The sequence below is a fragment of the Notechis scutatus genome, unplaced genomic scaffold (assembly GCF_049901735.1).
Source record: "Notechis scutatus isolate UNSWTSFEM ecotype Mainland unplaced genomic scaffold, rNotScu1.2 NSCUSCF20, whole genome shotgun sequence".
Lineage (NCBI taxonomy): Eukaryota > Metazoa > Chordata > Lepidosauria > Squamata > Elapidae > Notechis > Notechis scutatus.
This window is the reverse complement of record NW_028263147.1, coordinates 335,027-357,326: the sequence shown is the minus strand read 5'-3', so window position 1 is coordinate 357,326 and position 22,300 is coordinate 335,027. Positions and strand designations below refer to the sequence as shown.

The 22,300-nt window shown below is 48.9% G+C and overlaps 1 protein-coding gene across 3 annotated transcripts in view; it reads left to right on the top strand.

Moving 5' to 3' along the window:
• Window positions 1-19,387, top strand: part of FBN3 (fibrillin 3) — a 160,134-nt gene extending 140,747 nt beyond the window's left edge. The window contains exons 53-62 of one of the 3 annotated variants that reach the window (XM_087948790.1): window positions 4,151-4,357; window positions 6,789-6,914; window positions 9,689-9,811; window positions 9,953-10,069; window positions 11,809-11,937; window positions 13,051-13,170; window positions 15,189-15,420; window positions 15,898-16,066; window positions 17,250-17,273; window positions 19,002-19,387. In XM_087948790.1, the coding sequence (XP_087804916.1) occupies window positions 4,151-4,357; window positions 6,789-6,914; window positions 9,689-9,811; window positions 9,953-10,069; window positions 11,809-11,937; window positions 13,051-13,170; window positions 15,189-15,420; window positions 15,898-16,066; window positions 17,250-17,273; window positions 19,002-19,376 (1,622 nt within the window). In that variant the 3' untranslated portion in view covers window positions 19,377-19,387. Of the gene's footprint in view, window positions 1-4,150; window positions 4,358-6,788; window positions 6,915-9,688; window positions 9,812-9,952; window positions 10,070-11,808; window positions 11,938-13,050; window positions 13,171-15,188; window positions 15,421-15,897; window positions 16,067-17,249; window positions 17,274-18,994 lie in introns of all 3 variants that reach the window. The other 2 variants (XM_087948788.1, XM_087948789.1) reach the window with 2 other exon arrangements.
• Window positions 19,388-22,300: the final 2,913 nt, after the last annotated feature.

Here is a 22,300-nt window from a genome sequence, read left to right as displayed (position 1 = left end):
GACAGCCATCAGTCTGGAATGGAGTAGGGTCCCCTGCTCAGGACTGGACTAGAAGATCTCGAGTTATTCTGTGATTCGCCAGCCATCCCCTTTAATCCCCAAAATAAGGAAGGAATTTCATCCGAGGCATATTTTAATAAGCCTTCAAGGGCACACCTGCCCTCTGTGACTGCAAACAGCAGGGAGAACATTTTCCCCCAAGGAGTTATTACAAATAGACATTCCACACTTGAGAAAGGAACCTTTTTTTTAGAGTCATGCTTTTCTGAGTAAAATCCAGATTATTATTATTATTATTTTAATTATTCTATCGGATAATGTTTGGGCAGGGCATTCATGCTCAAAGCTTGGATGTTTTCCTATCCACCTTTGTGGTTTGAAAAGAAATTGGAGAAAAGGGGTAGAATCAGGATGTTTTTTTTAATTTCCTTAAGTTGATGAGATGTTTAAAATGGTGTAGGGTCTCCTGCTTGGGCGGGGGTGGGCGTTTGGACTAGATGACCTACAAGGTCCCTTCTGACTCTGTTAATTTGTGAAATGGTGTAGGGTCCGAGGGTTGGACTAGATGACCTACAAGGTCCCTTTCCAACTCTGTTAATCTATAAATCTATAAAATTGGCATCCAATCATTCTCTAGGAAGTCCTCGTCTTACGTCGGTTGCCAAACAAGGCAGTTTTTAAGTGTGCCTGATTTTGCAACCTTTCTTACCAGAGTGGTTTAGCAAATCACTGCAGTTCTTTAGTGAATCACTTAACTGAATTCTTCAACTTGTTAATAATTCACCGAACGACTCTTCTTAAAAACCTCCAGGGATGGAGCGCCCACAACTTCTGGTGGCAAGCAGTTCCGCTGGTTAATTGTTCTGTTAGAAAGTTTCCCCTTATTTCCAAGTTGAATCTCTCCTTGATTAGTTTCCTTCCATTGCTTCTTCTCCTGCCTTCAGGTGTTTTGGAGAATAATTTGACCCTTTCCTCTTCTTTGGGGCAGCCCCTCAAATACTGGAATACTGCTATTATGTCACCCCTAGTCCCTTCTTTTCTCTAAACTAGCCAAACCCAAATCCTACAACCGTTCCTCATATGTTTTAGTCTCCAGGCCTTTGATCATCTTAGTTGCTCTTCTCAGCACTTTTCCCAAAATCTCTACATCTTTTTTTGCAATGTGGGTGACCAAAATTGATTGCGGTATTCCAGGTGTGGCCTTACTTGGGTTTTTTAAAACCAATACTTCACGTGATCTTGATTCTGTGTTTCTAATTCTCGGTTGTTTGCCTCTGATGTCCTTCTCTTTACTTTTTCCAGCTTCCCTGACAATACGAAGTAAAAAACGATCCAGCCATTAAAAAGATTGTACAGAGATTATAAAGAGATTATAAAATGCTTCATCCCGCTAACGCATTGCCTGGCCATTGGCCAGCCCCTCAGGCCAAGTCCAAAAGTGGACATGACTTAATCGATGGCCAAAGAAAATTGCATTTGTTCAAATCAGGAGAAAGAATTCTCTAGCCGCTTCCAGCTTCTCCTTGTTCCCTTTCCAAAGTCTACATTCTGCCTCTTGTAAACATAATTGAAATTATTGTATTTTAGTGGAGGTTCAGTGCTCCTGGATGATTTGGGCAAAAAAGCATCAAGAATGCAGACAAAAGGAAGGTTCAGGAAATGTTTCGTCTCCAGATTTTGTTTCTTGAATATTTCTTGAATATTTAATTCAAAAGTTAAACTCTCTCTGTGTGTGTGTATGCTTGTGTATGGTGGGGAAACTCATTGTGGGTCCTTGGTGCTGAGTTTGGTGATTTTCTTGCAGACGTTTCATGACCCAACTAGGGAACCTTATCACTGCTAGAAGGGAGTGCAATTTGCAGAGAGCAGGAGGAAGGAGGAAGGGGAGGGGAGGAGGAAGAAGAGGAAGAAGTGGAGGAGGAAGAAGAGGAGGAAAATAAGAGAAGAAGGGAGGAGGAGGAGGAAGAGGAGATGAAGGAAGAGGAGGAAGAGAAGAGAAGAAAGGAGGAGGAAGAGAAAGAGAAGGGGAGGAGGAGAGGAGGAAGAGAAAGGGAGGGAAGGATGAGGAAAATAGGAGAAGAAAGGGAGGAAGGGGAGAAGTGGAGGAAGAGAAGGAGGAGGGCAGAGAAGAGAAGTGAAGGAGGAGGAGAAGAGAAGAAAGGGGAAGAGGAAGAGAGGGAGGAGAGGAGGAAGAGAACATGGAGGGGAGGAAGAGAAAAAGGAGGAGGAAGAGGAAAATGAGAGAAGAAAGAAGAGAAAGAGAAAGACAAGAAGGGGAAAAGGAGAAGGGGGAAGGAGGAGAGATGGAAGAGAAAGTGAAGGGGAGGAGAAAGAGGAGGAGAAGAGAAAGAAAGGAGGGGGAGGAGGAAGAGAGGGGGAGAAGGGGAGGAGGAAGAGAATGTGGAGGGGGAGGAGGAGGAGGAAGAAGAAAAGAGGAAAAAAGAGAAAAAGGAGACGGGAAAAGCAGGAGGAGAGGAGGAGAAAGTGGAAGGAAGAAGAAGAGGAAAAGAAGAAGGGGAAGAGGAGGAGAAGGAGGGGAAGAGGAGAGGAGGAAGTGAAGGGAGGAGAAAGAGGAGGAGGAGGGAGAGGAGAGGGGAAGAAGGAGGAAGAGAATGTGGACGGGGGAGGAGGAGGAGGAAGAAGAAGAAGAGGAAATAAGAGAAAAAGGAGAGGGGAAAAAGCAGGAGGAGAGGAGGAAGAGAACATGGAGGGGAGGAAGAAAAAGGAGGAGGAAGAGGAAAATGAGAAGAAGAAAGAAGAGAAAGAGGAAAGACAAGAAGGGGAAGTGAAGGAGGGGAAGGAGGAGGATGGAAGAAGAAAGTGAAGGGGAGGAGAAAGGGAGGAAGAGAATGAGGGAGGAGGAGGAGGAAGAAGAGAGGAAGGAGAAGGGGAGGAAGAAGACGAACAGGAGGAGAGAAGGGAGGGAGGACAGGAGAAGGGGAGGAGAAGGAGACACAAGGGCAATAAGGGGGGGCCCCAGGCTTGCCCTGCCAGTGGTGGAGGAGAGTGGCGGACCCGTACCAATGGATCCTTGCTACGTGCCAGCCAGTGTGGGCGTTTCCATGCCTTGTGTCCACGATGCCGCACTTCCACGCTGGGTGTAGCATCCTAGAGTCAGAGGCCATCTAGCCCAACCCCTTGGTCAGTACTGGGATGCAAATGTCCAGCATTCCTTTGAATGCTCCAATGCAGGAGCTCTCTGGGTCATTGGCTCCCCTGTCCAGCTGCTGCGCGGGCACCAAGATGGATTAAAGCTACGAGGAAGCCCTATCTATCTATCTATCTATCTATCTATCTATCTATCTATCTATCTATCTGATATCTATCTATCTATCTATCTATCTATCTATCTATCTATCTATCTATCTATCTATCTATCTATCTATCTATCTATCTATCTATCTATCTATCTATCTATCTATCTCTCTCTCTGTCTATCTCTCTCTCTCTCTCTCTCTCTGTCTCTCTCTCTCTCTCTCTCTCTCTCTCTCTCTCTCTCTCTCTCTCTCTCTCTCTCTATCAATCATCTCTATCAATCTATCAATCAATCTATCAATCAATCTATCTATCAATCTATCAATCTATCTATCTATCTATCTATCTATCTATCTATCTATCTATCTATCTATCTATCTATCTATCTATCTATCTATCTATCTATCTGTATATCTATATCATCTATCTATCTATCAATCTATCAATCAATCTATCTATCTATCATCTATCTATCTATGGTCTTGTTAGCCAGTGGAACTGGCTGCCACGTGAAATGGGGGAATTCTCCTTTCTCTGAGTCTTCAGGGTCTCGATGGTGTGAGAGCAGGGGGTCTCCTCCAAGTTTGGCAACGTTAAGTCTTGTGGACTTCAACTCCCAGCATTCCTCAGCCAGACACTGGTGGAGGATGAGCCCTGAGCAGGGGGGGGCGGTTGGACTAGATGGCCTCTCAGGTCCCTTCCCACCCCGACTGTTGCAGGAAGATGACCAGCATCTCTCTTGCCAATCAAAATTGGCAGATGGGGGTTCAGGGGGGGGGTGCAACTCTATGCCAAGCTCATCGGGGGAGGGGGGCCTTCCCCAGCACCCCTCTCCTTGTCCTGTCCAGAGACTCACCGGGGGGATCCCTCCCCCCTCTCTTCCCCCTCCCCCCAGACACCCGCCAAGGCTTCTGCTTCACCGAGGTGCTCCAGACGCTGTGCCAGATGTCCTCCTCCAACCGCCAGCAAGTCACCAAGTCCGAGTGCTGCTGCAATGGAGGGCGAGGCTGGGGGCCCCAGTGCGAACCCTGCCCCTTCCCGGGCACGGCCCAGTACAAGAAGATGTGCCCCCATGGGCCGGGCTACATGACCGACGGCAGAGGTGAGCAGCTACCCTGAAACTCCGGAAACACCTTCCCCCATCACCCCGTTATTTGGCTGCTAAGATTCGGGGGACCAATTGAAGAGAGGGCGGGGAGGGAGCGGGAGAGGGAGGGAAGGAAGGAAGGAAGGAAGGAAGGAAGGAAGGAAGGAAGGAAGGAAGGAAGGAAGGAAGGAAGGAAGGAAGACAAGAAAAAAGAAGGAAGGAAGGAAGGAAGGAAGGAAGGAAGGAAGGAAGGAAGGAAGGAAGGAAGGAAGACAAGAAAAAGAAGGAAGGAAGGAAGGAAGGAAGACAAGAAAAGAAGGAAGGAAGGAATGAGAGAAGAGAAAGAAAGAGAGAGAGAAGGGGGAGGGAGGAAAGAGAAAGGAAGGAAGAAGGAAAGAAGGAGAGAAGAGAAAAGGAAAGAAGACAGAAGAAAGAGAAAGAAAGGGAAGGAAGCAACGAAGGAAGGAGAGAAAGAGAAAGAAAGAAGAAAAAGACATAGAGAAGGGAGGGAGGAAAGAGAAGAGAGAAAAGGAAGGAAGGAAGAAGAAGAGAAAGAAACGGAAGGAAGAAAAGAAAGAAGGAAGGAAAGAAAGAAAGAAAGGGAAGGAAGGAAGGAGGGAGAAGACAAAGAGAGAAAGAAAGAAAAGGAAGGAAGGTGAGAAGAGAAAGAAAAGGAAGACAAGAAGAAGAAAGAAAGGAGAGAGAAGAGAGAGAAGGAAGAAAGGAAGGAGAGAAAGAAGAAAGGAGAGAGAGAAGGAAGGAAGGAGAGAAAAAGAGAGATTTTTCCTTATTTTGGGCTTTTCCTGAACTGAATGGAAGCCGCAGCTCCCTCGGCTGCTGCCCCCAAGAAGCCCTTCAATTCTCTTGAAATGACACCTTCGTTTGGGGATGGGAATCCTCCCATAAGGCTGAGAAGGGACCACCACGTGCCCTATCCCAGCTGCCTTGTAGACTTCACTTAGTTACACCTGTACGGAAAGACCCTCCACTTGTTTGGGGAACAAAGGAATGACTGAAACATTCTGGTCTCGTCCTCTCGGTGAACCTAGGTAGAATCTCAACTGAGTCCATTGACATGATGGGCTTTTCCCGGTGTTTTCCCCAAAGGCCCAAGCGATTTCTTGCTTACTTTGAAGAGCCTCGGGCAATTTGGTCTCTAAACTCCCACAATTTAATACGGGGGGGACGGGGACACTTTTTATAAAATTAGACTTTATGTTGATATAAAACTTTTGTTCAGTTTTGCAACATAAATTCAGCCCCAGAAAAGTAAAAACACAGATGGCTGAGGCTTCGTTTAACTTCTTTATAAACATATGAAGTAAATTTTACAGTACCAGTTGTAGACTTCTCCAACATGGAACAAACAGAAGCAGACCTGTTACAGGTTTAGAGCAGAGCAGCAACTCGACTTCAGCAGACGAGCAAGTTAGTTTCTCTTTCACTTTTGAGCTGAGCACAGGACAGAGATTAACCAGGCCCAGATTCTCTCTTTTAAGTTTCAGCCCCCAATTCAGCTCTCATTGGCTGGCCTTATTTATTAAGCTCTATTCCAGTTCATGAATAGACTCTGATAAATTTTGTATGTCGACCCGACTGAGCAGTGGTGGGATTCAAATGTTTTTACCACCGGTTCGGTGGTTGTGGCTTGGTGGGTGGGATTTGCGCGCGTGCACACACTTTGCATGTGTGCGCGCGCACCAAACGCACACTTTGCGCAGGCGCATAGATGTTCTAGCTCACCTCCTGCAAGCCTGCATGATCCCGGCCGCTTCAGCAGCTGCCGCGTGGCACTTTTCTGTGCCGTGCGAAGCAGCTGCGCTTCAAATTTAGCAGATAAAGGTGAGTCTGGGAGCCCAGGTGGGTGGGTGGGCCCAACAGCAGAGCAGTGGAGAGAACCGGTTTGGTCTCCGCTGCTCATTGCAGCTACCGGCTCGGCAGAACCAGGCCGAACCGTTAGAATACCCCCACTGCGACTGAGGTAAGGCCGTGTAACTCACTCCGAGGAAGCTGCTTGCTGTTAGAAGGAGTTTCATAGCGTTTATCACCTGTGGGTGGCAGCTCCTTTTAATGCAGGAGTTTCTTGATTTCTCTGGGGTGGGGTGGGGGCAGCTGGTGGGGACGGCTTGCCCCTCTCGCCCTACCCCATTTCATTTCAGTGGTGGGATTTAGTTTTATTTTATTTTTTTTAACAACCGGTTCACACAAACCGTTCCGAACCGTCTTAAATCCCACCATTGCCCCATTTCCACTCCAAAGGTTTTCGTGGAAAAGGACAGGGAGGAGTATGGGAGATCGGGGTTTTGGAGGGGCCCCGGCTGCCCGGCCTCTGCACCCCATCCCTTGGTGGGGGGGGGGCAGGGAAGGCTGTTGGTCTTGCTGGGTTTTAATGGAGGATTTTCCCCACATACACACACTTCTCAACCTCTTCTCCCCACCCCGGCAGATATCGACGAATGCAAAGTGCTGCCCAAGCTTTGCCACCACGGCCAGTGCATCAACACCGTGGGCTCCTTCCGCTGCCACTGCGACCTCGGCTACACCCTGGACATCACCGGGACCCTCTGCCAGGGTAAGGGGCCTGATCCCCACACCCACCGAGCTCCCTTTTGCTGTGGCTGGGCCCCCGCTTTGCTCCAAGGAAATGTGGCACCTTCTTTCCCTTCTTCCTCCCTCCCTCCCTGCCTTTCCTTCCTTCCGTCTTCCCTCTCCTCTCTCTCTCGTCCTCCCTCCCTTTTTCTTCTTTCTTTCCTTCCTTCCTTCCTCCCTTTTTCCTGTCTTCCGCCTCCCTCCCTCTCCTCTCTCCCTCCTTCCCTTTTTCCTTCCTTCCTTCCTTTATTCCCCATCAAATATCTTGCTTCCTCTCTCCCTTCCTCCTTCTTCCTTTATTTCTCTCTGTCTCTCTGTTTCTCCTTCCTTCATTCCCCATCAAATATCTTCTTCCCTCCCTCCTTTTTCCTTTCTTTCTCTGTCTCTCTCTGACTCCTTCCTTCCTCTCATTCACATTCCCATTTCCTCCCTCCCTCTTCCTTTCTTCCTTTCTTTCTCTCTCTCTCCTTCCTTCCTTCCTGTTATTCCCATTCCCATTTTCTCCCTTTTCCCTCCTTCATTCCTTCCTTCTTCTTCTTCTTTCTTTTCTTTTCTTTACTTCTTTTCTTTCTTTCAAAATGTATTGGCCATCCACCTTACCAGAAGGTTAAATCTGGGCAGCTTTCAATATTAAAAGGTAAAACCACACAAAACCTAAATGACACCAATATCCAAATACTGAGACCTCACTTTAAACGGAGGGAGGGAGGGAGGGAAGGAGTAGGATGAAAAGGAGTGGAGGAGGTGTGGGGATTCCCTTGGGACAGAAGGGTCTTGGGGAAAGCCCGCTCCCCCAAATGAAGATTGCCCCCAAGGGCAGGGGTGGGATTCAAATGTTTTAACAACTGGTTCTGTGGGTGTAGCTTGGTGTGCATGGCCATGTGACTGGGTGGGAGTGGCTTTTTCTTTTTTGCAGCACCCCTCCCAATATTATTTTATTTTTTGCCCCCTGGGCCTCAGGAAAGACTCCTGGGGGAACGTTTTTGCTCTCGGAAGGCTTCCCTGGGGCCCAGGAAGGCAAAAAAAAAAAAAGGAATGCAGCAACCCCCCCACATTCCCCATGCACACCTTTTTGTCTCCTGGGTGAAGCAGTAAGACAGTGAGGGGGATCCCGGCAGAGCTGATCATAGGAACAGCTGATCGTCGGGAGGGGATTAAAAAAACAATACCTTAAGGAGTGACTGGACGGGGGAAGAACACAGTCAGCGATGTCGGGCCTGTGCGCAATGTCGCACAAGCATGTTAAGGACTGACTGGGTGGGGAGGGGTGTGCAGAGAGGGGCGGGGCCAGCCAGGGGCACGATTTGCTGGTTCTCCGAAAAATCGTAACAACCGGTTCCATAGAACCGGTGTGAACCGGTAGAATCTCACCCCTGCCCAAGAGCTGAGAAGGAAAGGGGGTGGAGGTTCCAGTTGCCCCCCTTGCAGCCACCATCTTGAATTTAATGACCTGACTTCCACCGACCAACTCTGAGGGCGTCAAGAAATCCTCGCTGTACATCAGAGCATCCAAAGCGAGAGACGAAGCCCCTCAGCGGGCTTCAGCCCACCTGCCCACCCAAAGCCACTAAGTCTAAGACCATTTCTTTAGCGACCGTTCAAATTTACAACAGTACAGGGAGGAAGAAGTGACTTTCCTTCCGTTTTTCACTCTTATGACCATCCCAGTATAGTGACAGGACCAAAATTTGAAACGCTTGACAACCTGGTTCCTGTTTACGATGGTTGTAGAGATCCCCTTTTTAAGGCCTTCCAGCCAGCCAAGACCACCGAGGGGAAGGGGAGGGAGCCAGATTCACACTTCAACACCGTGTTGGCCACTGCACAGATTCACTTAACAACGGTGGTGCGCAGGGTGGTAAAAGGGGGGGTGAGGCTCACTTTGTCAACTCATAAAACATTTCTATGCCCGTTTTATAGCCAACAGAAATGGAGGGGGGAAGGAGTTTGAAAGAGCAGTGCAGCAGTTTGGAATCGAAAGTGCATTCCATTCATATCTTGCAAAGATTATATATAACTAAACAACTGGAGTTTATATGCCATGCAAATCTCTAATTTGAGAGTATGATTGATGACTCTTGGCTATGGATGTGTTTCGTTGGAAAATATGAATTATAATACACCCAGGGTGTGGGGAAAAACCAGGTTCAAGGGTGACAGGGAATTGCGTGTCTCAGAGTCGTCTACACCCGGATCATGCCGACATGTTAACTCCCAATAAATCCTTTGAAGTTTTAGAAGTTTGGCTCAAGACTCAGGATTTATTTAATTGGGGTAACTGCTGGAATCCTGACAGCTACACCCTTTACTCCATAGCAAACAATGGGTTCACTTAATGTCTGAGGTGTTTGTTTAATGACAACGGCGTTCCTTTAGCAACCACCACATTCACTTAATGGCTGTCACATATGAGAATGTGAATGTACAACCATCACAACAAACAACCATAAAACCGTAATGGACAGTCTCCATAATGGGCAGGCTCTGTTATGGTTGTATATCAAGGACTACCTGTACACACAAACAAGCACACACATGCTCACACAAACACAAAACAAAACAGAAAGAACCCGGGAACGCTTTTTCCGACTCGCCAATTTCGCCAATTTCCTGACGCACTTTAACCATGGTCTCGCTTAGCCACGGAACCTTCGGTTGTAAAGCCGAGGACTTTGGAGGAAGGAGAAGGACCCCTTAAGCCACTTGGACCCTTCCTCCCTTTCTCCATCTCCCTTCCACCCTGCTCTCCCCCTTTAGACCTGGATGAGTGCAGCCAGTCCCCCAAACCCTGCAATTTCATCTGCAAGAATTCGAAGGGCAGCTTCCAGTGTTCCTGCCCCAGAGGGTACATCCTGCAGGAAGATGGCAAGACATGCAAAGGTGAGATCGAGGGCAAATGGTGGGATTCCAATTGTTTTACCACTGATAACAGATAACAGATAATCAGAGTTGGAAGGGACCTTATAGGTCATCTAGTCCATCTCTGTTCTTCTGGTAATCTCACTTTTTTTTTATTTCCAGATTTGGACGAGTGTTCCACGAAGCAGCACAATTGTCAGTTCCTTTGCGTGAACGTCATTGGGGGCTTCAACTGCAAATGCCCCCCGGGATTCACCCAGCACCATTCTTCCTGCATCGGTGAGTGATCTGTTTCTGACTTTTAAAGTGTCGTTACCCCCCAAAAACAGAATTGGGGGTTGCATGGAGTCAGGGGTGGGCTTCTAGGGGCTTGCCGGGGCTCGGGAGAGCTCCTAGCTAAAACTCTGTGGGGCTTGGAGAGCCCCTAATAGCCTCCGAAAGACAAGCAGCCAGGGAAAGCTCTTAGTAGGCTTAATTGAACTTCTGGGCATTCAGCCAAGAGCATTTCACACCTCGTAACAGTGTGGCAAGCTAGATAAACAATCCACTCAGCGCTTGGGAGGGAGAGCCTTTGAGAAAATCAGCTAACATAGCCACAAGCCTCTGAGGGGATTAATTCCCAAATAATAGGAATCACGTAACTCACCAGAAACTCCACTATGACTCCCAAGATTCCCCTCACAGTCACTGCTAGCAAGCCTGGTTTCACCCAGTCTTTTATTAAAGTATTAAATTAAATGCACAAAATAATAAAATGACTTTTTGGTATAGATAGATAGATAGATAGATAGATAGATAGATAGATAGATAGATAGATAGATAGATAGAGATAGAGATAATTAGGGCAAAGAAGTGAGAAGTGACATTGAGTTGGCCACACCCACGCAGCCACATGGCCACGCAGCCACTCCCACCCAGCCACATGGCCACATAGCCACGCCCACCCAAGCCAGTCATTAGGGCAGAGAGCTCTTGCTAAAAAATGTGGAGCCCACCCCTGTATGGAGTGTGTTCGGATCTTAAGCCAGGATAAAATAAATATTAAATTGTGGTTTATGGCTCACATTTGGTGAAAAAACAACAACCCGAACGCTCTTGAGTGGAAGGTTTGACTGCCAGTCTGTTTCGTTTTGCTAATGTTTATTTTCAAGTTGTGCGTATTTTTTCTCCTTCCTAAGTAGGGGTGGGTGGGAAAAGTCTGCTGCCAATTTGAGGCAATGATGGATGACTTACAACTGTTCGTTTAGTGACACTCAAAGTTACAACAGCACTAAGGAAGTGACACACGATCTCTCCTCACACTTACGGCCATTTCAGACCGTCTGTCATATCCTTGTCAGAATCTGATTCCAAGGGGGAGGCCGAGCAGCTGACAGGGAGTGGGAGCGTGGCTCTGTTGGCTGTGGAGGAAACTGGGGAAGGGCAAAGTCCTGCTGGGCAGAGCAGGGGAGAGGTAGAGCAAGGGAGAGGGAATTCGGAGGAAGACCCAGGCCCACCCCTTCTTCATCCTAGGGCACACAGGGAGGAACGGAGAAGGGAGCAACAGGAGTTGCGTGGCTTACAGGGGAGGAAAGGGCCCTGATTCCCTTCATTAGCTGCAGCTGGGAACACAATGTTTAAAAAGGGAAGCTGCGCACAGCAAGTCGTTGGGAGCAAATCATGAATTATCTGGCATTGTCGTGGCTTATCTGTGTTCCTGTCATGGCTTATCTGGCTGAAGCTGCCCTCCGGGCTTAGGTGCCAGGTGTGAATTCACCTGCAACCTTTATTTATTCATGAAGTGTTTACACTGTCCATCTCACCTAAGTGATTCTGGGCTGTTTACAACAATTTTACAACATTCTCAATACAGGCAGCGTAGAGAAAGTGCTTGTTTTGAAAATAGGTCTCTCTAGCAAACGAGCCAAGCTACAAACAGCTCAGAGATGCCTTCCACCATGCAGTTGGTTCTGTGCCTGGTACCGTGTGTGCCTTTTCCATAGAATCACTCACTCCCTTTCATTTCTGATCCCCTCTAGACAACAACGAGTGCAACGCTCAGCCAACATTGTGCGGGTCCAAAGGACACTGTCTGAACACCCCCGGCAGCTACAACTGCGAATGCCAGAAGGGATTTACCTTGGATAACTCGGGAAGCAGTTGCGAAGGTGTGTGTCCCATCCACACATCCCTGTGTGGGTGTGGGAGGGGGGAGTGGAACACGGGTGTCAGAATCATAGTTTACCACATATAGAGCTATATATAGTATAGATGATTAGAGAGAGAGAGAGACAGAGACAGAGAGATAATAGATACAAAGATAGATAGATAGATAGATAGATAGATAGATAGATAGATAGATAGATAGATAGATAGATGATAGATAGATAGATAGATAGATAGATAGATAGATAGATAGATAGATAGATAGATGATAGATAGATGAGAGAGAGAGAGAGAGATAATAGAAAGAGAGATAGAGGAGAGATAGATATAGATCATAGATAGAGAGATAGGAGAGATAGATAGAGATAGATAATAGAGAAAGAGGTAGGAGAGATAGAAAGATAGATAGAGATATTAGATAGATAGAGATAGATAATAGATACAAAGATAGATAATAGATACAAAGATAGATAGATGGATGGATGGATGGATAGATAGATAGATAGATAGATAGATAGATAGATAGATAGATAGATAGATAGATAGATAGATAGTAATAGAAAGATGGAGGAGAGCCACTAAGAGGATTAGAGAGCTGGTGGCTAAAAACTATATGAAGAACGGTTGCAGAATTTGGGTTTGGCTAGTCTGAAAAAAAGAAGAAGAATTAGGGGTGACATGATAGCAGGATTGGAAGGGCTGCCCCAAAGAAGAGGGGGGAGTCTAATTATTTTCCAAAGTAACAGAAGGGCAGGACAAGAAGCAACAGATGGATGCTAATCCAGGAGAGGAGCAACCTGGAATTAAGCAGAAACTGCCTAACAGGAAGGACAATAAACCAGTGGAACTGCTTGCCACAAGAAGTGGTGGGTGTGCTTCATCACTGGAGGCTTGTAAGAAGAGACTGGACAGCCACTTGTCTAAAATGGTCTAGGGTCTCCTGCTTAAACCAGGGGGCTGGACTAGAAGACCTCCCGGGTCCCTTCCAGCTCTCTTCGGATTGACCGATCGATCAGAAAACCCACTGCAAATGATGGAGAGGTATTTGTAGCAACGGTACATGAGAGCAAAGGGCTGCCCTGATTGGAGAGTTATCCCCGTGTCTTTTTGCACAGATGTGGACGAGTGTGACGGGAATCACCGGTGTCAGCATGGGTGTCAGAACGTGCTCGGTGGATACCGCTGTGGCTGCCCCCAAGGCTACATCCAGCACTACCAGTGGAACCAGTGCGTGGGTGAGTAGATCTGGGGGGCGCCTTGGAGTACTGTGGCTATACTCCTTGTTCTTCCTTGTCTCGGTGGCGTGATTGGGCTCCAGCAGGATGGACCTCGTAAGGCCTGAAACATGGGTTTTGTAGTATTCATATACTCAATGGCCTTCCTTGTCTCGGAGGCTTCATTGGGCTCCAGCAGGATGGACCTCGTAAGGCCTGAAACATGGGTTTTGTAGTATTCATATACTCAATGGCCTTCCTTTTCTCGGAGTCTTCATTGGGCCCCAGCAGGATGGACCTCGTAAGGCTTGAAACATGGGTTTTGTAGTATTCATGCACTCAATGGCCTTCCTTGTCTTGGAGGCTTCATTGGGCCCCAGCAGGATGGACCTCGTAAGGCTTGAAACATGGGCTTTGTAGTATTCATACACTCTATGGCCTTCCTTGTCTCGGAGGCTTCATTGGGCTCCAGCAGGATGGACTTCATAAGGCTTGAAACATGGGCTTTGTAGTATTCATACACTCAATGGCCTTCCTCGTCTCGGAGGCTTCATTGGGCTCCAGCAGGATGGACCTCGTAAGGCCTGAAACATGGGTTTTGTAGTATTCATATACTCAATGGCCTTCCTTTTCTCGGAGTCTTCATTGGGCCCCAGCAGGATGGACCTCGTAAGGCTTGAAACATGGGTTTTGTAGTATTCATGCACTCAATGGCCTTCCTTGTCTCGGAGGCTTCATTGGGTTCCAGCAGGATGGACCTCGTAAGGCTTGAAACATGGGTTTTGTAGTATTCATACACTCAATGGCCTTCCTTGTCTTGGAGGCTTCATTGGGCTCCAGCAGGATGGACCTCATAAGGCTTGAAACATGGGTTTTGTAGTATTCATGCACTCAATGGCCTTCCTTGTCTCGGAGGCTTCATTGGGCTCCAGCAGGATGGACCTCGTAAGGCTAGCAACATGGGTTTTGTAGTATTCATGCACTCAATGGCCTTCCTTGTCTCGGAGGCTTCATTGGGCTCCAGCAGGATGGACCTCATAAGGCTTGAAACATGGGCTTTGTAGTATTCATACACTCAATGGCCTTCCTTGTCTCGGAGGCTTCATTGGGCTCCAGCAGGATGGACCTCATAAGGCTTGAAACATGGGCTTTGTAGTATTCATACACTCAATGGCCTTCCTTGTCTCGGAGGCTTCATTGGGCTCCAGCAGGATGGACCTCATAAGGCTTGAAACATGGGCTTTGTAGTATTCATGCACTCAATGGCCTTCCTTGTCTCAAAGTCTTCATTGGGCTCCAGCAGGATGGACCTCATAAGGCTTGAAACATGGGCTTTGTAGTATTCATACACTCAATGGCCTTCCTTGTCTCGGGAGGCTTCATTGGGCTCCAGCAGGATGGACCTCGTAAGGCTTGAAACATGGGCTTTGTAGTATTCATACACTCAATGGCCTTCCTTGTCTCGGAGGCTTCATTGGGCTCCAGCAGGATGGACCTCGTAAGGCTTGAAACATGGGCTTTGTAGTATTCATGCACTCAATGGCCTTCCTTGTCTCGGAGGCTTCATTGGGCTCCAGCAGGATGGACCTCATAAGGCTTGAAACATGGGTTTTGTAGTATTCATGCACTCAATGGCCTTCCTTGTCTCAAAGTCTTCATTGGGCTCCAGCAGGATGGACCTCATAAGGCTTGAAACATGGGCTTTGTAGTATTCATACACTCAATGGCCTTCCTTGTCTCGGAGGCTTCATTGGGCTCCAGCAGGATGGACCTCGTAAGGCTTGAAACATGGGCTTTGTAGTATTCATACACTCAATGGCCTTCCTTGTCTCGGAGGCTTCATTGGGCTCCAGCAGGATGGACCTCGTAAGGCTTGAAACATGGGCTTTGTGGCACTGGATAATTTCAATGAGCCAAATGATCACTGGAACTACCTGTTCGCTCAAACCGGTCCAAACCGGTAGAATCCCACCCCAGCTTTAGGGACAGTTGGGAAACTCACCCGCTGGTAAGTAGCCCCCCTCCTCTTCTCTCCCCAGATGAGAACGAGTGCTCCAGCTCCGCGGTCTGCGGTTCGGCCTCTTGTTACAACACCCTGGGAAGCTTCAAGTGCGTCTGTCCGTCCGGCTTCGACTTCGACCAAGCCCTGGGGGGCTGCCAGGATGTGAACGAGTGCGCAGCCGGAGGGAGCCCCTGCAGCTACGGATGCTCCAACACTGAGGGGGGCTACCTCTGCGGCTGCCCCACCGGCTATTTCCGGGCAGGGCAAGGGTAAGCGTCTCCCTTTCTCCCCCCCCCCATTGCGTCTCCGTAGGGCAGTTGTGAGAGAGCAGGGCACGTGGCGTGGCGGCCTAAGAGGCGGAGCTCTCGCCTCACATTCAGGAGGCTGTGAATTCAATCCTAGGTAGAGGCAGATATTTCTCTTTCTGGGCATGAACATATCTGCCGAATAAAACTCCGCACTGGCAACAGGAAGGGCATCCGGCCAGTCAACACTCCGCTCCATTCAGTTGCCCAGACTCCACCCCGATGCAAGGAATTAACGGGGGTCATTAAAAGACACACACACACACACAAACATATTGTGAGAGAGCAGACCAGTTGTGACTATGTAGGGATTCTAGGCTGATCGCTTGTTTAACTCCACCTCCAGTTTCTGCCGATCCTTCTCCAACGAGACAAACCCCCTCAATGCTTTCAAGATCCCCACCCCCGATTCATGTTCTTATACCCTCCCCCCTTCCCCAGGCACTGTGTCTCAGGACTGGGGTTCGCCAAGGAGAGCTATTTCCCGGCCCCCCCAGAAGAGGATGAAGAGAACCTGTTGTCTCCGGAGGCCTGTTACGAATGCAAGATCAACGGATACCCCAAGAGGGGTCGCCAGCGGCGCAGCGTGAATGGCACCCAAGGCCACCAGGTATGTCCTCAGACCAGAGGGGGACCCCCCTCCAAAAACAGGAGGGCTGCTTTCAAATGATTTCTCCCCCACCCTCCTCATTCTTAGGATTTACATTCTTGTCGTTTTATTTTCTCCCGCTTTTTCTACATCGTTGCTCATCTAAACAAGGCGCCTCCGCGGAGGGACAAAAAAAAAAAAAACCTCAGGGTGGCTGTGAATGAAACCCCCTACCCTTTTTTAACCCACATACTCCCCTCACCCATAAAAAAGAGGGAAGGGCTTGGATCAGGGAGTGGGGAGGGATCCTTTTGGACCTCGCTGGGGAGTGCTCGTCGCGTTCTTCCGTTCGGTTCACTGAATTCTCGTTCCTCTTTCTCAAGAGATGTGACATTTCATCTTAAGAGCCCTCATGAGACGTGTCCGTCACCTAATCCATTTCTTTCCCCCTCCTTCATTGCCATTTTGTTCAGATCCAGCTAGTTCCTCGCTTACTGACCGCAACCGAGGCCAGCAACTCAGGCGTCGAATGGTGCAATCGTGAAATGAAATGTGACAGGCCGGCCAGACTTAAGGACATCCATCCTGGATGAGATAGGATAGGATAGGATGGTGATAAACAGATAATCAGAGTTGGAAGGGACCTTGTAGGTCATCTAGTCCAACCCCCCTCTGCCCAAGCGGGAGACCCTGCACCATTTCTGACAAAGGGCAGTCCAGTCTCTTCTTGAAAGTCTCAACTGATGGCACTCCCACAACTTCCAAAGGCAACTTCTGTTCCACTGGTTGATTGTTCTCACTGTCAGAAAGTTTCTCCTTGTTTCCAGGTTGAATCTCTCCTTGGCCAGTTTCCATCCATTATTCCTTGTCCGGCCTTCAGATGCCTTGGAGAATAGCTTGACTCCTTCCTCCTCTCTGGGGCAGCCCCTCAAATATTGGAAGACTGCTCTCCTGTCTCCCCTGGTCCTTCTCTCCACTAGACTAGCCAGGCCCGGTTCCTGCAACCGTTCTTCATATGTTTTAGCCTCCAGTCCCCTAATCATCCTGGTGGCTCTTCTCTGCACTTTTTATTTTATTTATTTATTTATTTTTATTTATTTGATTTGTCAATTGTTTACAAGATAATAAGTACAAGTGTATACATAGTTGTGAATATATGAAATGGGCACATATAAGAAAAATAAAAGAATAAGAGAAACAATAGGACAGGGACGGTAGGCACGTTGGTGCGCTTATGCACGCCCCCTTTTCTAGAGTCTCAACATCTTTTTAATTGTGTGGTGACCAAAACTGGATGCAGGACTCTAGGTGTGGCCTTACTAAGGCTTTATAGAGTGGTATTAATACTTCCCTTGATCTCGATTGTATCCCTCTGTTAATGCAATTTAGGATTGCGTTGGCTTTTTTAGCTGCTGCTGCACATGTCTGGCTCCTATTTAGCTGGTTGTCCACTAAGACTCCAAGATCCCTCTCCCAGTTCCTGCTATTGAGCCTGGTTTCACCCAATCTATATGTGTCCTTTTGGTTTTTCTTGCCTAAGTGTAGGACTTTCCTTTTCTCTACGTTGAATTTCATTTTTGTTGAGGTAATTCCCCGTTAGGAGAATGAGCGCATACAGGGAGACGTATTTGAGAGAAGTGTTTGAATAATACACACACAGTACACAGATACACTGTACAGTAAATGTAGGTTTTTACTTTCAGAAAGTTTAAGCAAAGTTCAAAATAGGCAGTCCAAAGTCATTCACAGGTAAATCAGTCAGTTTTTCAATCCAGGGATAATTCAGTAACAAAGTCCAGTGTCAAAAATAATTCAGTATCAGACTTACATTAAATCCAGAAATATCAGTCAATTAGGAAAAATGGAGGAAGAGCAATACTTTCCAACAGAAAGAAACAGAGACTGAGACACTATTAAGACTAAGACTAAGATTAAGACTAAGACAATCCAGGTTTCTGGCTCCATCTTATGGCCGTTTGAAAAACCACACCCAATTGCAGTTTTTGCAATCTCTTAAAGACATAGTAATAAAATGTTTATCCTGGTCTATATATTTCTAACCCAAATACCTGTTAGGTGACTCATATTACTAATAATTTTGTTAGATACGGACCAGTGTTCAAGTCTGTCAAGATCCCTCTGGATCTTGAGCCTATCTTCTTGGGTGTTAGCTATAAGACGAGGTGAGATGAGGTGAGAAAAGACAAGAAGAGATGATGAGATGAGATGAGATGAGAAGAGGATAAGATAAGATATAAGATAAGATGATAAGATAAGATAAGATGATAAGAATCATTAGGTAAGATAAGATAAGGTAAGATAAGATAAGGTAAGATAAGATAAGGTAAGGTAAGATAAGGTAAGGTAAGATAAGATGATAAGATAAGATAAGATAATGGTTGCTGAATAAAGTTGGTAAATGAGGACTATCTGTAGAAGGAAGTTTCAGTCAATCAGAACAGAACTGGAAGGGACCTTGGAGGTCTTCTAGTCCAACCCCTTGCTCAAGCAGGAGACCCTATAGCATTTCAGACAAACAGTTGTCCAGCCTGTTCCTTACTAAAGCTTTATAAAGCGTCCTGGAAGCTTTCAAGAAGAGACTGGGCTGCCCTCTGTCAGAAAGGGTGTAGGGTCTCCTGCTTGGGTGGGGGGTTGGACTAGATGACCTACAGGATCCCTTCCAACTCTGTTAATCTGTTAAACAGTGCAGGATCTCCTGCTTGGGCGGAGGGTTGGACTAGAAGACCTTCAGGCTCCCTTTCAACGTTGGCTGATCTGTCTCTGTCCCAAAGCCGATTATGAAGACCTAGAACTGTCCTGGGCCCAAGAGGGAGCCTTGTGGTTTCCCACCACTCACTCCCCAGTGCTCCCAAGCCTTTGTCCTGGCTAAAAAGCCCCCCCCAAAAAAAGAAACCCTTGACCATCTGACCCTCTCCCCCTTTCTTCCCTGTGGCAGGATCCAGGGCTGAGCTTGGGCAGCATCGATGTGGAGGCGCCCCTGGTGTTCGCTTTGAATCTTTCGGACCTGGGCCGGAAGGCGCACATCCTGGAGCTCCTCCCCGCCGTGGCGCCCCTGGAGAACCACATCCGCTACGTCATTGCACAGGGCAACAGCGACGGGCACTTCCGCATCCGGGAGAAAGAGGGCCTGAGCTACCTCCACGTGGGCCGCAAGCCGGCCACCCCCGGGACCTACTTGCTGGAGATTGTCAGCGTGGCCATGTCCCGCCTGCGAGAACTGCCGAAACCGGAGGCCGCCAAGGACTTCGACTCTGTGGCCGGAGAGACAGGCCAAGCCCTGAAGATGAAGCTGCAACTTCACCTCTTTTAGGCCCCTTCTCAGAGACCCCAGACCCGGGCCCAGGCGGAAACACGCTCCCTTTCGACCCTCCTCCTCCGCCTCCTGCTCTTCCAGCGTCCGCCCTCTGCCACCCGGGGGGAGGGGGCTCGAAGGACCCCCATCCCCCCGCTGTTGATCCCAGCCCAGCCTTTGGGTACCTCTGGCCCCCTCCTCAACAAGGGCCTCCTCTCCGTCCAGCTGCCTCCTAGCCACCGAGGACAGCGATGGCAAACCTTTTCGGCATCGAGCGCCCAAACTGGGACACGGGTGCGAGGGAACACCTGTGCACAGGACGGAGCACTGGAAACCGAAGACCAGCCGGCCAGTGCGCCTGCCCACAAAGAGAGCTCTGTGTGCCACCTCTGGCCCGCATGCCACCGGTTCGCCATCATGGACCTAGGAGAAGTCCAGAGGGCCGCTCCGATGACCCTCCGGCCGTGTCTCTCCGCCTTCTCCCTTCGGTGGCGTCCCTCGCTTGTCCTGTGTGCTCCCACCCCACCCCACTCCCCTTCGAAATCCGCTCGCTTCCATGGCTAACACATGCTAGGAGTGAATTGGGACCGGCACGAAATGGCTGGCGTGGAAGACGGGCATCCCGAGGCCAAACCAAAGAAAAAAAACAACAACCACGACCTCCCATGTGTTTCCTCTTCGCCCAGGTCGCACACCGCGTGCCTTGAACCCAGGACAGCCAGGCCTGCTTCGTTGTCCTCTGAGGCAGAGGAGCCTGCCATCCTGTGCCCAGGGTCCTCCCCCCGCAGCTAAGATGGCCTCGGTTGAGCGTGCCAATGGAAGCGTGCCTCTTTCCGTCCGCCATGTGTTATTTACCAAAGAAGCTTCCCTCGTGCAGTCGCCATCTTGACTTTTTTTGACCCCACCCCCCACTTCCCTGCAGACTTCCGCCGTTTTCAAACACCCCCAAATCCCTGGGTTTGATACGGGGATCTCTGCCGAACGAGCGTCGATGCCTGCTCCGTTTTACGCCGATGCCCAAGCCTGGAGTCCGCTAACCGAGCTGTGTGTGCGCGCCCTCAAACATTTCAGTGGGACAACCGTCTCTTCGCATCCCAAAGGAACAAATGCTCTTATTGCAAAAAGAAGAGGGGGGAATCCCTTTGCTTGGAGTTTGTGGGCGGGGAGGAAGCAAGCAGCCCTGGGGGGCGTGCAGGAATTGGTCTCCTCTGCTGGCCAAAATACTTGAAAATGTAAGCCTGGTTTAACCCTGTTAGCCCTGCCACATTTTAGCCAGCATTCCCTAGCTTGCGTTTCTTCGGTTTGTTCTTTTTGGGGGGGGCAGGGAGACACACCTGAGTGCTTTATTTCCTCTGTCAATCCAGCCCCAAAACCTTTGAATTGAGGTCCCTCTCCGTCTGCCCTTGGAGGGTGGGTGAGCAATTAGGCTGTCTGTGGAGGAAAGCGGAAGTTAACAAGAGTCGGGACTTCGGAGGTCATCTAGTCCAACCCATCCTGTCCCCTGTTCGAGCAGAAGGCCCTATCCCATTGCAAAGCAAAGGGTTGTCCAGTCTCTTCTTTAAAACTTCCTGTGATGGAGGTTCCACTTTCTGGCGGCAAGCGGTTCCACTGGTTGATCGTTCTCATTGTCCCAAAATTTCTCCTTAATTCCAGGTTGCTTCTCTCCTTGGTTACTTTTCCCATTGTTCCTCGTCCGTCCTTCAGGGGCTTTGGGGAATAGGTTGGACCCAGGGTTGGGGTTCAAATTTTTAACAACTGGTTCTGTGGGCGTGGCTTTGTTGGTGGGCGTGCCTTGGTGGTCATGGGACTGGGTGGGCGTGGCTTGGTGGTCATGTTATTGGCTGGGCGTGGCCAACTCAATATCACTCACATCGAGGTACGCATCTCTTTGCCTGGCCTCTCATGACTGTGGGGATGCTGCAACAGTCGTAAGTGTGAAAAACGGTCATAAGTCACTTTTTTCAGTGCCATTGTAACTTTGAATGGTCCCTCCATACAAGCAAAGTACCAGCAAAGGAGGGAAAGAAAACTCCAGAGATGTTCCTGAGACAGGAAGTCTAGTCCTGCCAAGAATGTAATAAGGGTTAACGGAGAGGCAGTTTCTGTAAGCAACACCAGAATGTTTCCTTCCTGCCTTCCTTACAGGATTAGCCCAGTAAAAATTTCTTCTAACAACCGGTTCTCCAAACTGCTTAGAATGTTAACAGCCGGTTCTAGCGAATAGGTGCGAACCGGTAGAATCCCACTCCTAGTTGGATCCCCCTCCTCTTCTTTGGGGCAGCCCCTCAAATACTGCAAGACTGCTCTCTATCATGTCACCTCTTCAACCTTCTCTTCGTTAGACTAGACCAGTGGTGGCTAACCCTTTTCGGCTCCCATGCCGATAATTGCGCACTTGCTCGCTTGCCCACGCTCACTTACATGCCAGCACCCAGAAGGTAATGCATGCTGGGGCCCTCCCACGCGCCCTGCACATGCACACGCGATCCCCCCTCACGCACCGCGTGTTTGCGCATGTGTGTGCGATTCCCCCCTCGCGCACAGCGCACACACGATTCCTCCCTTGCGCACAGCACATGGGCACATGTGAGTGTGATCCCCTTGGGCTCAACGCATCTCTGCGCATGTGTGTGCGTCCCCCCTCCATCCCCTGCACATGCGTGCCAGATACCCAACAATCGGCTGTCTGGCGGTGCACGCACGCATGCACAGTGGGGCCCTTCCAAGTGACCTCTCGCATGCTGGGGGAAATGGCTCTGCGTGCCACTTCTGGCACACGTGGCATAGTCAACGTGGGACTAGACATACCCGGCTCCTGCAGCCATTCCTCAGACGTGTCACTTGGAAACTGGGTTCACAAGACACAAGAAAACCAGAATCAGAATCGGAATAGAGTCGGAAGGCACCTCGGAGGTCTTCTAGTCCAACCGCTTGCCAAGACA